Genomic DNA, 14,608 nt, shown 5'->3' with positions numbered 1-14,608 from the left:
AGTGTTATTCAAAACCGAACATTTCGCAATTATGGTGTCAGGATGAATCATGCAGAACAGTGTCTGTCAGAGGGGTAATGCGCGTTAGGTGCAACAGCGCGCAGGACTGACAGCGTGTTTAAACTGTAACCTCTGTCCACCAGACAGATATTAGTTGCGAGCGGAGTAACGCGCCCGTGACAGACTCCAATGTACATACATACACGTATCGAATTTTCTCGTTGTAAAACTCTAAACCAGTGTGGCAGATGTATGGTATACACAAGCGATTAGTATGTGGATATGCTGCTGGCCCTTGGTGCATCTGATAACTGGGCTGGTGTTGCTTCTTGTGAACATGCTACCACATATCCTCGTCGACGCCATCCAGATAAAAATGAGTTTCGTCGTCTGGAGCTGCGCCTTCGGGAGTCAGGTTCTGTCCTTCCACCATCGCGTGACAGAGGTCGTCCACCACGAACTCGCCCTACCCCAGCTACTGAGGAAGCTATTCTGGAAGTCATACGCCAAGAACCTCAGCAAAGTACACGTAGCGTAACAAGGCAGCTGCGTGTCTCGCATCTCATGGTCATTAAAGTGCTGCACGAGCATGGGCTGCACCCCTATCGTTATGCTTTCACGGAATACCTGCATCCTGCAGATCACCATCAGCGGATGGAATTCTGTGAATGGTTACAAAACCAACAGGAAGCCAATGAAAACTTTGTGAACGCTGTAATATGGTCAGATGAAGCAGTATTCACTCGTGAGGGTGTCTTCAATATGTACAATGCCCACCATAGGTATGAGGTTAACCTGCATGTCACCTGTGACGTGGATTTCAAGTTTGCTTTGGTATGAAGGCCTTGGCCTGAATATTGGGCAACAGGTATTGGGCCCCTACATGTTGCCTGACTGGTTGACTGCACGAAGGTATCATACATTCCTCTCAAACTATCTTCCTGATGCGCTGGAAGATGTTCCACTACATATTCGGCAGAGGATATGGTTCCAACATGATGGCGCACCTCCACACTTTGGAATTAATGTGCAACAGTATTTGGACAAAACATCTCCAGGGAGAAGGCTTGGACGTGGAAGTCCAGTTGTATGGCCACTGGGTTCACCTGACCTAAATCCCCTGGATTTCCACCTGTGGGGACACCTGAAGGAGAACGTGTACTCTACTCCACCAACGAAGGTGGAAGAATTGGTAGTGTGTGTTCATGCTGTTCTTGTTATTGTGGACGCAGCTTTACAGTCAAGGGTCAAGAGCTGTATGATCCGGTGGGTTGTGCAATGTTTGGACGTGCAGGGAGATCACTTTGCGCAGCTATTGTTCTAAGGACAATGAATTCTATGGTGAGGGTCTTGCGGTCATTAATATGGACATTATTATTGTTAGTGGTTGCTAATGTGCGACATCTGAGCGCTCATATTACATGTAGCATAAATGACAAGTAGATGTTGTGTTATTGCACTACTGAAATTGAAATTGTTTGTGTAGTTATTCTACCCTAGGACAGGTCATTTGTTTCAACTGTCTGTTTTGTATTTGTCTAACCACGTATTTGTTATGTTCAGCGTTAGAAAATTTTGTAAATTTAGGATACATGTGACCTAAGAAACGGCGTATATTACAGTACGAAATGTCAGAATGAAATTAGCAATTGAAAAAATGCGTCCCAACCCGGGATTGAACCCTCGAGCTGCTGCATGCTAACTCAAAAGTCTCTCCACTGCACTAGCTGTCCAGCACGACTAATATGTGCTGACAAAGGTAGTTGCCATACATGTGGTTACAGTGTTGCCAGATTGCCACACTTTAACGTCCTTTTTCTGCCAGATGTACTCGCCAGACGAACTTTTGTGAGAGACATTTTTTTACCGCTGGCGAGTGCACGAATTTCGCTTCACCCTATAAATACGAGGTGCGACAATAAATTAATGAGACTGATGTCAAAAAAATTGTTGCTTACCGTTTTAGTCAAGTTTAGTATTGTTTCCTTCAAAGTAGTTCCCTTCTAATTGCACACACTTTTTCCAGCACTTCTGCCATTGATGGTAACATTTCTTGAACTCATCTTCTGTAATATCCTCCAAGACCCTCGTCACAGCTTATTGGACATCTTGCATTGTTTGAAAATGGTCTTCCTTGACCACCGTTTTGACTCTTGGAAATAGAAAAAAGTCGCATGGAGCGATATCTGGTGAATAACGTGGCTGTGGTAGTACTGAAATTTGTGTTGAGGTTAAAAATTGCTGTACTGACAGAGCAGTATGGGAAGGCGCATTATCGTGATTCAGAATCCAATTATCAGCAATGTTGGCACGGATACGAAGAACTATTTTACGAAATCTTTCTAAAATTTCTTTGTAGTAATATTGGTTAACTGTTTGTCTAAGAGGAACAATTCCCTTGGAATCAAAGAAGCACACAATTATGCATGGTCGTCCACTGCCGTCTTCATCTTCAACATTCATTCTGCCTTCACTAAACATATTATGCCTACGAAAAACTTAAGCTCTCAACATAACCTCCTCCCCAAAAGCCTTCTGAAGCTTACCGTAAGTTGTCGTCGCGATTTCACCCAATTTAATGCAAAAAGAAATGGCATACCGTTGCGCAATATATAAGATTCCATTTCCGTGACGAGAGACACAAACACGTGTTAACTTATTACAGCACAACTCACGACTCAGCAGTTGCATCAATGTGCCGCTTGGAATAGAAGCAACTTATAGACCAAGGTCAAATATATTGTGCTTACGCAAGCCTTCAGGGTTGCCACATCTTGCAAAGAAAATCAGTCTCATTACTTTATTGTCGCACCTCGTATAACAGCTACCGTTAAATGGTGGACCTGGTCTCGTAAGCATTAGTGCTGAAATGAATAAGAATGTATGTGGAAAAACTATGTACTTAACAAATAATTATTTCTTTCTTTTTCCTTACAGGCATGGCAAGCTCATCGCAGCAGCAGCTGTCTGACATGCAAACAACTTAACACCTTAAACAACAGCACCTGTAAACGTGTCAGCATGGGAATTATGTCAGATCATGAGTTCTATCTGGTGGTGGTATTCAATACAGTGACCAAAGCAATATTATACCTGGATGAGTGGGTTCAGCTATGTGGTGCTTCAATGCAGATTTCTACTTTATTCCTCAGAATGCACAATCACTCTCAGTGATACTGGGCAATCATATAAGTACTGCAGGAGACTTTCTGTGAATAGTTAAACTATTTAATAATAGAAAGTGCACTCATCTCCATGGGGACATTTTTAAAAATCTAATATTTGCCGGTCATGGAGTCCAGCATGGTCTAGACTGCTGACTAAGCTGAAAACCATATGTCTACAGTTTCTTCGACAGAATGCAGAGCAGCCTGCTAGACATGGCACACAAAACTCTTCACCCATCAGAAGAAACCATAGCTCAACTTAACAACTCACGTTGTGCATTGATGAAAGTAGAAATGTCTGAGCCAGGAGTGCTAGATGCAGGCACAGAACTACAGTCTTACTTAAACACAGTCGTAACCATGACTGAGTGGATGAAACACCACAAAGGACTTGTAGTAAGTAACTTACTGGTCTTGCAGAGGTACTGGAAACCATGAGAAGAAGAAGAAGAATGGCTTGCTCCTTCCCAGTAATATTTATGTGCTGTAATTACTGAACCATCCAACTGCAGGAAGAGTCAGTAGTCTAGTTCATGCTGTACTGCATTGATTGGCAAATATCAGACTTTTAAACATGTGCTCCTGTAGATGAGTGCACTTTCTATTGTTAAATAGTTTAACTATTCACAGGAAGTGTCCTGCAGTGATTGTATGCTCACCCAGTATCACTGAGAGGTGTGAGTGTTCTGTGGAATAAAGCAGAAATCTTATTGCGTCACTGTTAACACATCCCAAGGGGGTCTGTTCCGAGTACGTATATATATATTCTCTCAAAAACACTATATCAACCAAAATGTTTTAAAGCTAATAGAAATGGTTACCTAAACAATGATTTCCTCGCGAATGGAACAAGGATGACAGTTAAATGTCAGATGTACTCTTCACCAAATACCATCATGTGTTACACATCTAATTTTCTGTTTAGGTAATACAATCATCTCGGAAAGTTGGTGCATTTCCTCCATGGAATCCCATTTAAGTTCCTACAAAACATGTTTGGGTCGCTTGTCATAATACACTTCTATGATTATAAATCTCTGATCACTACGATAGTGTTAGTATTTTGAATCATAAACAACAGATAGCCAGTCACCCTATCAGAGGTGCCTGATCTTGGTGGTCGCGGCATGGGAGCTACTAATGAGTGTGAACGAACTTTTATAATATACAAATATAGCGGTTCTTCATTGTCATTGAGAAGTCATAACTGCCTGCCAATTTCGCAGTTGTGGATGAAGTTTATCACTATAGAGAAATAATGATGTATTGGTACATTGTTGGACAACTGCCAACGGTGATAATGACGATGATGTTTGGTTTGTGGGGCGCTCAACTGCGCTGTCATCAGCTCTGTACACAGTCCAATCCAGCCACTTTCATGAATTATTATGGAATGATGAGGACAATACAAACACCCAGTTCGAGGGCAGTTAAAATGCCCAACCAGGCCGGGAATCGAACACAACTGCCAAATTGTGGTGTAACAATTACAGAAAAAGAAATGCTGGTGACAAGCAGTTGCATTTCAAAATCAGGAGGAGGAGAGCTGCGTACGCTTAATATCACGAAAACTGTAGACATAATGGAACATTTGTTAATGACATTTATATAGTGTAAGACAGTACCATGCAGCCATACTCTGACTTATTTCCTATACAGTCCGCTAATGACTAGAGCAAGTTCGGCCACAATGGGTCACACTGCATGTGAGCTGGATGTGCAGGCCACGTGTGGGCCGAAGCTTCGCCTATTTCTGCCTTGCTCGGTCTTTCTCGGAAGAACTCCGTGCAGCACAACTTTTCATTTAAAAATGTGGTGTGGCGTTTTCCAGTCGGCACAGCTTTCTTTAGTTCGGCAGAACCGTTGTTCAGCGCTGTTCACCCTTTGCTATTTGTTCATGGAGTGAAGGACATTCACAGATCCAGTTGCTGTTTGGACAAAAAGAGGCAAGCTAGGAATTTATCGTCATAAGCCATTAAAAATGAATGGAAATGACAGAAGAGAGGCATAAGAATTATCAATATCTATTATGCAGTTGCATAATCAATAGGTACTGCATATTTGCTATGAGACAACGTTACAATACCAAGCAGAAAGAATTTAGAGATTTAGTTGCCAATGATAGAGAAAAAAATTACAACGTTCGACAGACAGGAATCATTGTTCTGTTCATCAAAGAGCACTTTGTGCTAGATTGGCAGGCATGGAGAAATTGGAGAAACTAGTGGTACGAATAGGAAAATTTGTGAAGTCAAATGCATCATTTCACTTTCAATTATAACAGTTCTTTGTGAAACTAAGTGAAGAGTGTGGAGACTATGTACAGGGTTTTCATTTTAACTAGAGAAATTGAAATATCTCCAAAACTAAACACTGCAATAAAAAATGAGGTCCTCCATTGAAAGTTCCAAAGATGCCCCCGCCACTCACACATGATGTGGGATAGGGGTCGAGTGTGTTATCATTGGATGCCCCCTCCAACACAAGCAAACTAGAATTATAACTTTTCTTGATTGGAAGTGTAGTTTTCGAGATATTTCAGTGTCTTCATTTAAAATCAACGCCCTGTTTATTGCTACATAGTACGTTGGTTACGCCAAGGGGCATGCTTGTAACGATTTGTCGATTTGAAACCCTTTATTTTTGAATATACGAAGGAAAAAGAAGTGCAGGAACGAAAATTAGAAAATATGGAATGTATCGTAGACCTTGCATTTTAATTGGACTTGATTGCACACTGCCCACAGTAAGCCATTACAAGGTGAGAAACAACGTATTTCTGATTTGATATGGATGCATTTAAAAAGCAAATCGCATTGTAGAAGAGGGAAATTCTAACAAACACAGCCCATTTCTCTAAACTTTCCTGGACTAAAGAAAACGAGGTTTGAAGAGTTCATTCATTGTGGCCTTGAAAACTTTACAAGGATAATTTTCTAAATATTTTGAAGACAATGCCAATTTTATGCTTGTTTTCAGGCTGCTTTCAAGATCTTTTGCCGTTTCAGTTGAAAGTATTCCTGTGCATGTACGGATGTAACTGATTGATCAGCACTGTAACCCCATTTTAAAGAAATCCTTTTATGTTAAAGCCATCTAGGATGACCACATTCTTTTCCTCAGGTAGAGTTCCGTATCTCTATAATGGGGTTGCAAAAGTGCTACAATATTTCCATCAACATATGTGTGTGAAAAACTTTTTTTATTATGAAACTAAATAAATAACGATTATATGGCAAACTAAGTGTGATAATGCATGAAACAGTCTGCATCTGTCTGTAGGCCGACAATTTGTACCATAGAAAAGTTCTGCACGATCGTGTCACACTAATGTGATCACCACTTACGTCCGATGTCAATTTGCAATAATTACTCGCAGAAGGCAGGTGCCATCACTAACCGTGGAGGATATATAAAGTGTGTCGGAGTGGTGTGTAATAATACAGTGTAGTCGTTGTCGTAATGCAAAAACGGAGCGATTTGTCTTATGTCCAAAAGGGCATGACACTGACTTTTGGGCAAAGGGTGGAATCATTTCCGAGACGACCAAGTTTGTAAACCTTTTGCGTGCAGCAGTGGTTAATGTATACCCCGCATGGTAAAATGACACTGTACCAAACCTGCGTCGAGGCAACTGTTGCCCACCATACGCCATGGATGACAGGGGTGGATGACGGCAGCAGAGATGAGTTCTGGCTAATAGACATGCAATTGTTGAGAAGCTGACCGGCCAGATAAACCAAGGGGCTACCAACAGTGTCTCGTCAACGACCATTAGGTGCATGTTACCGCATACGGGCCTCTGTAGCAGGTCCCTGGTTCATGCACTCATGCTGACTGCTGTTCATCTGCGAGGAAGGCTGGAATATGCACGCCAATATCGCAACAGTGCGTCCAGCGAGAGAAGCCAGGTGACCTTTTTAGATGAATCACATTTTATGCTCCATTGGACAGATGCCTATTGACATATATGGCGTGAAACGCCTAAAAAGCAAACACCCTGCAGCAATCGAGTGAGTTTTATGGTCTGGTGAATGTTTACGTGGCATTCCCTGGGTGATGTCATAATTCTGGAAGACATTCAACACAAATATGCATCTATCCTTGACAGACGATATTCACGCCTACATGCATTTTGGTTTTCCTTGGCATGATGGCATCTACCACCAGGACAATGCAATGTGTCATACAGCTTGAAATTTACATGCGTGGCCATCTTGGGTCATAAATTATGGCCATTAAGATTAGACTAAAATAATCTGGTCATAAATTAGACTTATGTAAACATAACTTAATAGCATATATACCTGTTTCGCTAACATTGGGGTCATAAATTACGCTTGCATATATATAACTCAAGACCACAAGTGAGCAGTTTCCTTACATAAGGACACTAGGCCAAGTGGCCCATTTGTTTACATAGGGAGAACTATGGGCCCTTTGTCTCCATGAGTAGTTTGCTCCACAACTAATGGCTGGCACACCTCAAAAATTATTCAAACAAAACCGCATTAGTCACATCCAACAAGCTCGTTTCTGGACAAACATCTGTGCACTCATCGAGGCTGTTGTTCTATAACCACAACTTCATAGTGTTGCTTGTCCAGATTGTGGCTATCTAGAAAATTTTGCTTGATTCGATGTCCCCTATCCTTGTCTGACATTATTATCAGGCTGTTGCTAACCACATTATAGAGTGTTCCATGTATCGGGCACCCACGGTCTGGGCACGATCGAACACACTGTTATCGCATGTCTTGTCCAGCCTACGGCTAGTCCAAGGTCTGAGACCATCCCGTTCAGCTGTTCCAGTGCAACAGTAGCGCTCCTCTCCAAAGTAGCAACCATCAGAAGCTCAAAAATGTAAGATTCCATATATTTCACGAGTACATTTCAGTAAGATGCTGACAACCTCTTAAAGCCAAAAGAGGGAAGGAACAATAAGAACGAAATTCAGCAATCTAGATATTAAATTAACGTCAACAACATTTTATTCACACACAGTGTACTACAATAAAATTCGTATATCATTGGAAATCAAACACCATTGTTGGTGGTGGCAATTTGGAACAGTTATAGTGAGTCACAGGTATATGTTGCACATAATATGAGCTTGTATTATTTAATATGTAAAAGTAAATAATAATCCACTTTCGTAGCAGCCAGCTGTAATTTTGTTATGAGAAATAAAACATGTTGCGTGCGCGCAATCATTCTGCCCCGCCGCTCACCACGCCACGGCTTCGTTTAATGAATATTGTCGGAAATGCCCCGGATTTTTGTCTTTTCATAAAAAACTTTGAAATATTGTCTTTGTAAAGATGTAAAAGCATTTGTAATTTTACACCTCTACATGCAGTTAAAAACAAATACACAATGAAGGACCTGCATAATTGTTTAAGCATTAGCTTTTTACAAGTCAAAAACAACCATTACACAAATTTTAAGTATGTTAGATTTTTCTCAATTCTTGAGAATTAGCAAAAATTTTACTTTCTGTGTGATGTGTAAGCGATGTCTTATTATTTTTTTTTTCGTCATAACAGCCTCAGAAAGGGGTTACAGGACACTGATGTATCAAATTAAGGTAGCACTCTCCTACCACAGTCACAACAAAATATCTCAGAAACGCTATACATCTCACGGAAAGATCATAAATTTAATGTAAAACAGCAATTAATCTAAAACCATAAACAATTTGTAAATGAATTTACGGATTATTAAATACGAGGGCCATTCAGAAAGTAACCTCCGGTTGATTTAAAAAAATACACCAAGTTAAATAAAAATATTGTAATATATACATCTTACAACTACATCTTTGCACTATTTTTCTACATAGTCTCCATAGCGATTGAGGCACTTATCGTATCTCTTCACAAGCTTTGAAATTCCTTCTGCATAAAAATCACCTGCTTGTGCCTGGAGCCAGCCTGTGACCGCATCTTTGAGCTCTTCGTCGTCATCAAACCGCTGTGACCCGAGCCATTTCTTCAAATGCATGAAGAGGTGATAATCACTTGGCGCCAGGTCTGGGCTGTAAGGTGGATGGTTGATAACGTTCCACTTGAAGGACTCAAGAAGGGCCGTTGTTCTGCAAGCAGAGTGAGGACGGGCGTTACGTGCAAAAAAACGATACTGGAAGTCAGCATACCACGGCGTTTGTTCTGTATAGCCCGTCGTAACTTTTTTATTGTTTCACAGTACGCGTCTTGATTAATGGTCGTACCACGTTCCATGAATTCAACCAACAACACCCCTTTGGCATCCCAAAACACCGTTGCCATCAGTTTTCTGGCAGAAAAATCTTGCGAGGCTTTTCTTGGTTTGGTAGGCGAATTTGAATGTGCCCACATCTTTGATTGTTCTTTTGTCTCAGGGTTCACGTACTTAATCCAGGTTTCGTCACCGGTCACGATTCTGTTTAACAATGGTTCTCCTTCGTCCTCATAACGTGACAGAAAGTCTAATGCAGAGGCCATTCTTTGAGTTTTGTGGTGGTCGGTAAGAATTTTGGGCACCCATCGTGCACAGAACTTACCGTAACCCAATCTTACTGTCACTATCTCGTACAAGAGAGTCTCAGAAATCTGTGGAAAACCAGTAGACAACTCCGACATTGAGAAACGTCGATTTTCACGAACTTTTGCATCAACTGTCTGAACGAGTTCGTCAGTCACCAATGATGGTCTACCACTCCTCTCTTCATCATGAACGTTTTCTCGTCCACTTTTAAATAAACGTACCCATTCATGGACAACTCCTTCACTCATAACTCTTGGTCCGTACACGGCACAAAGCTCACGATGAATAGCTGCTGCAGAATATCCTTTGGCTGTAAAAAACCTTATGACAGCACGCACTTCACATTTGGCGGGGTTTTCTATTGCAGCACACATTTCAAACTGCCACAAAAACTAAACTAGCGCAGGTACGACGTTCACTCGACCACAGCTTGATGCCGACTGACCTGTTGAGTGCGTGAACGCACAGATGGCGTCGCTACTCCCCCCACAACCCGCACTGTGACCAATCGGAGGTTACTTTCTGAACCGCCCTCGTAATTCGGCTCGTAGATAATGATATAGGTAGGTCCAAACACGTTTGAAGTATAAACTAAAGTATTAATAATTGGTTTTTCAAAGATGGAGGTCAATAAAATGTACTGATTACCGGAATGTCTCGTAGAAAGCTCGACAGACGTTAGTTTGAAAGGTTTCTTTCTGTTTCAAAACTTCCTAGCCACACTTTTAGACTATGGTACCTTCTGTAAACTAGACACACGAGTATTGTAAAAGCTAGAAATTTAATACTGTCATTAATAATATGTTTTTATAGAGTGGAGCTTACGTTATCAGGAAGGTTGCCAGCAGTAGCAGGCACAGAACCACAGGAAGAAATTGAAGATGGCGGTACATCATCTCCAGAACTGAAAGATGAAACGTATGTCAGTCAAGTGGATTCTGAAATCGATAGATTTTTTAAAATATTGCACACAACATATAAAAATAAGCTTGTATAAGCATTGTAAAATGAAAGACATTATATTCAATGAAAAAGAGTCTCAGTACCTACTGCAATGGAATCTGTAAGTATAGCTAACGTGCAGCGCACATTCCTGCGTATCAGGGAGGTGAGCTGCGCACCCGGATCGAATTGATGCAATAGGTTAACATGAGCAAGTACACTGGTCAGCCTGAATCTAATTTTTAGGTAGTTTCCGCGCTCGTTTAGATAATTGCCAGGCAGGTCCCCAAATTCCGCCTCATAGAATAAGATGCATTTCAAATACGATAGCACATTGAACTAAGTTTACGCGATTCGCAGACAGATGGTGTTCACGGCCCCCCTCCCTTAGGGTACCTTGACGACTGTTGTGTCAGGAAGGGCATCCAGCCATAAAGTTAAATAATAAAATAAAATATGTCAATTTCTGAAAAAGTGAATCTCATACTAGGCGGGATAAACGTTAGAGGAAAGAAAGGAAGTCTGTTCTGTAGGAGGAGGACAGGCGGTGCTTAACGTCTGGTCGGCGCTGACGTCAGTAGGGATCGAGAAGTAATCGTATGATAGGAAGGCGACCTGCTGAAATAGAAAGGGAACAATGTTTGAGCTTAATGTTCCTTCGCGTTTGAGCTCGTTAGAAACGGAACAAAAACTCATGCTGAACTATGATAGAAAAGGAAATCGGCTGATTATACTTTCAGAGACAAAATCCTAGAGTTCAGCTTAAGAGTTTCAGAGATTTCAGGGGGAATTTCAAGCTCTATTGTGGATATGGATCTGAGCCTCACACCCTCGTTCCTCCCAAGTACTAACAGCAGTAAATGATTCAGCAACTGATGCAATGCTCGGTGTCGACATTATTTTTTCATGACACTTCTCCGCTATTGTCACCAGTTAAGAAATTTTAATTCAGAGTATTTCAAGCACTGTTGACCTCCTCTGTAGAGTCTGGCTGACAGCTGAGGACTCAAACTGCTAGAAGCCATGCGACCCTGAAGACTTGGAAGGTCATTTATCTGCTGTGTGGTAACCTTCTTTACCCGTTATTACAGCAGTCAACGGCCCAGAAAGGAGTTCAACATTCATCAACAAAAATTTTTCATCACTTGACCAAGAACATAAAATGTCAGACGGGTATTAATACACGTTTTAAATCTAATCTAGCATACTTTCTTCTCGAGACATTCTTTTATTCCATTGACGAATTTTCATTTTAAAACTGATAGCCCGTATAAAAAAAATCAAGTGTAGCTGCACTGAACTGAACTTAATTGGACTGAAAATTAATATGTTCATTGTTATTCAAACTATTCCTGGATACATGTTCTGTAAACTTACTTGTCCTACACCATAAAAAAGGAAATTATTTATGGAACACTTGACTAAATAGAAGAGAACAATAACTGGTAAGAAGTCGTCCACTGCCTTGCAAAGGGACAATTCAAGCGGTCGTCATAATCTGTTACAGGAAAGCACGGGAGCCCTACATTGGGGTGACGAAAGTCATATTATGTACATATACAGATGGCGGTAGTATCGTCTACACAAGGTACAATAGGACGTTGCAACGGCGGGGCTATTATTTATACTCAGACGATTCATGTGAAATGTCTTCCTACGTAGTTACGATAGTACGACGGGAATTAACAGACTGGATGCGGAACGGTAGTTGGAGCCAGTTGCATGCGGCATCCCACTTCGGAAATCGTTAGTAAATTCAATATTCCGAGATCCAAAGTGTCAACAATGTACTGAGAATACCATATATCAGGCATTACCTCTCACCACGACAATGCAATGGCAGGCAGCCTTCACTTAACGACCAAGAGGAACGGCTTTTACCTAGAGTTGCCAGTGCTAAGAGACAAGTAACACTGCGTGAAATAACCGCAGGAATCAGTGTGGGAATTACGACGAACGTATCCGTTAGGACGCGTGGTGAAATTTGGCGTTAATGGGCTATGGTAGCAGACGACCAACTGCAGTGCCTTCGCTAACAGTACGACATCACCTACAGCTCCTCTCCTGGGCTCGTGACCATATTTGTTAGAGACTAGATGACTGGAAAACCGTGGCCTGGTCAGATAAGTACCGATTTCGGTTGGTAAGAGCTGATGGTAGGGTTCGAGTGTGGCCCAGACCGCACGAAGCCATTGACCCAAGATGTCAATAAGGCACTGTGCAAGCTGTTGGTGGCTCCATAATGGTGTGGGATGCTTTTTTATAGTATTGACTGGATCCTCTTTGTCCAAGTGAACCGATCATTGACTGGAAATGGTTCTGTTCGGCTGCTTGGAGACCATTTGCAGCCATTGAGTTCATGTCACGTCTAGTTGCTGCACTACACCGGGCGAAAGGAGGTCCAACACGACCAACACGATGTTATGAGGTATCCCGTGACTTTTCTCTCATCAGTGTAAATCTGGAGGATCCCATCGAGAATTTCAATACCATTCTTCCCAAATGCAAAGCCGACACCTTTCACGGTCGGTGGGTCACATCCTACTTTCGTACTCCGCTGAGAATCGGATCTGCAGGAAAATGAATTAAATCTTCAAGCATCAGGAAGTGTCTCAATTTTAGGCAGTAATGAGTTTCATTCTCTAATTTATTTTTTATTTATTTATCGACCCATATTTAAAGTCTTTGCATGCAATTGATGTCGTCACGTGTAATTTTAAAAACAACTTTTACTCTGGAGATTGACATGTTAGAGGAAACATGGTTACATACTATATACTAAACTATACACAATCAAATAAATATCTAAGTAAATAAACATTATAAAATGTACATGTGCTGGAGGAGGGAAGAAGGCTGTTGTATCTGGCTTATGACGTCAGTGTACAGGAGGTCGAGCGGTCAGGACTTGTCAGTGACATCCTGGGCGGGCGTTAAACGACAATACAGAAAACTAGGTAAAGAAAGAGAATATATTTCAGTGTGTGGTATACAAGGGGCGTGCTAGGGAGGAAGTTACCAGGTTTAGGTCAGTCTAGGAGGACGAACAACTAAATAAGTGGGCAACGGAAGGGGAGGCAGTTCATGTTAAGTGATGTTGGTGGCACATCACGGGGCGCAGAGCCATAGGCTCTGCCTCCATCCCCCCCCTCCCCCCCCCCCCAAAAAAGTCTGTGCTAGTCGAGGTCTGGATCACAAGAGAGAGAAGTAACTGTGTTCTGCACTGCGGAATCGTCCAGTGTCCACACACGCGATCTGTATACCACGCACGCTAGTGGCTAAAACCGATGGCGTAAATTCCCTAGCGATTTCAGCAGAGGACTCAAGACGTCTCTTGTCAGCAGCTTACTAGACAGAACTGCCTCGATTCTGAGAGGTAGGCAACTTGTGTCATGTAGGCACAGCGGAAGTTGCTCTGGGAGAAAACTTGTAAAGATTTGACTTGGGCCTTTGAAAGAAAATTTTTTAAATCAATTCCCTAAAATGTTCCTTGACTGGATGCCACCCTGTACAACACGAACAAAGTTATAATTTCTTAAAAGAAGGTGCACTTAGTCTTACGAAATAATTAGTAATTAAGGTTGCCTTTCGCACAGTTTTCAAATTATTCAAGTGTATAAAAGGTCTTTCCATTCAGTCACGTCTGGGTTCTGTTTTCGAAGACATTTACTTGAGAGCTGATGTGCCTGCGAAGATAATTTATTAAAAAGCTTTGCACTTATTTATTCATATCTACATTGCGTCTTCTTAAGTCTAGTTGTAAGTACGTCAATTTTTAATGTTTGACTAGTATTCTATGTATACACACCTATACCTACACTCCGCAAGCCTCTGATTTACCTTTACGATCTTTCCGCGATATACACTCCTGGAAATTGAAATAAGAACACCGTGAATTCATTGTCCCAGGAAGGGAAACTTTATTGACACATTCCTGGGGTCAGATACATCACATGATCACACTGACAGAACCA

At 41.5% G+C, this 14,608-nt stretch overlaps 1 protein-coding gene across 1 annotated transcript in view; it reads right to left on the bottom strand.

The window, feature by feature from the left end:
* Nucleotides 1-14,608, bottom strand: part of LOC126469567 (DNA damage-regulated autophagy modulator protein 2-like) — a 216,388-nt gene that overhangs the window by 83,470 nt on the left and 118,310 nt on the right. Inside the window, exon 2 of the mRNA XM_050096686.1 lies at nucleotides 10,518-10,596. Within this exon, the coding sequence (XP_049952643.1) occupies nucleotides 10,518-10,588 (71 nt within the window). The 5' untranslated portion in view covers nucleotides 10,589-10,596. The remainder of the gene's footprint in view (nucleotides 1-10,517; nucleotides 10,597-14,608) is intronic.

This window comes from Schistocerca serialis, chromosome 3, assembly GCF_023864345.2.
Source record: "Schistocerca serialis cubense isolate TAMUIC-IGC-003099 chromosome 3, iqSchSeri2.2, whole genome shotgun sequence".
NCBI lineage: Eukaryota > Metazoa > Arthropoda > Insecta > Orthoptera > Acrididae > Schistocerca > Schistocerca serialis.
Note: the sequence above shows the minus strand (reverse complement) of the source record. Positions and strands in the feature narration are given on the sequence as shown.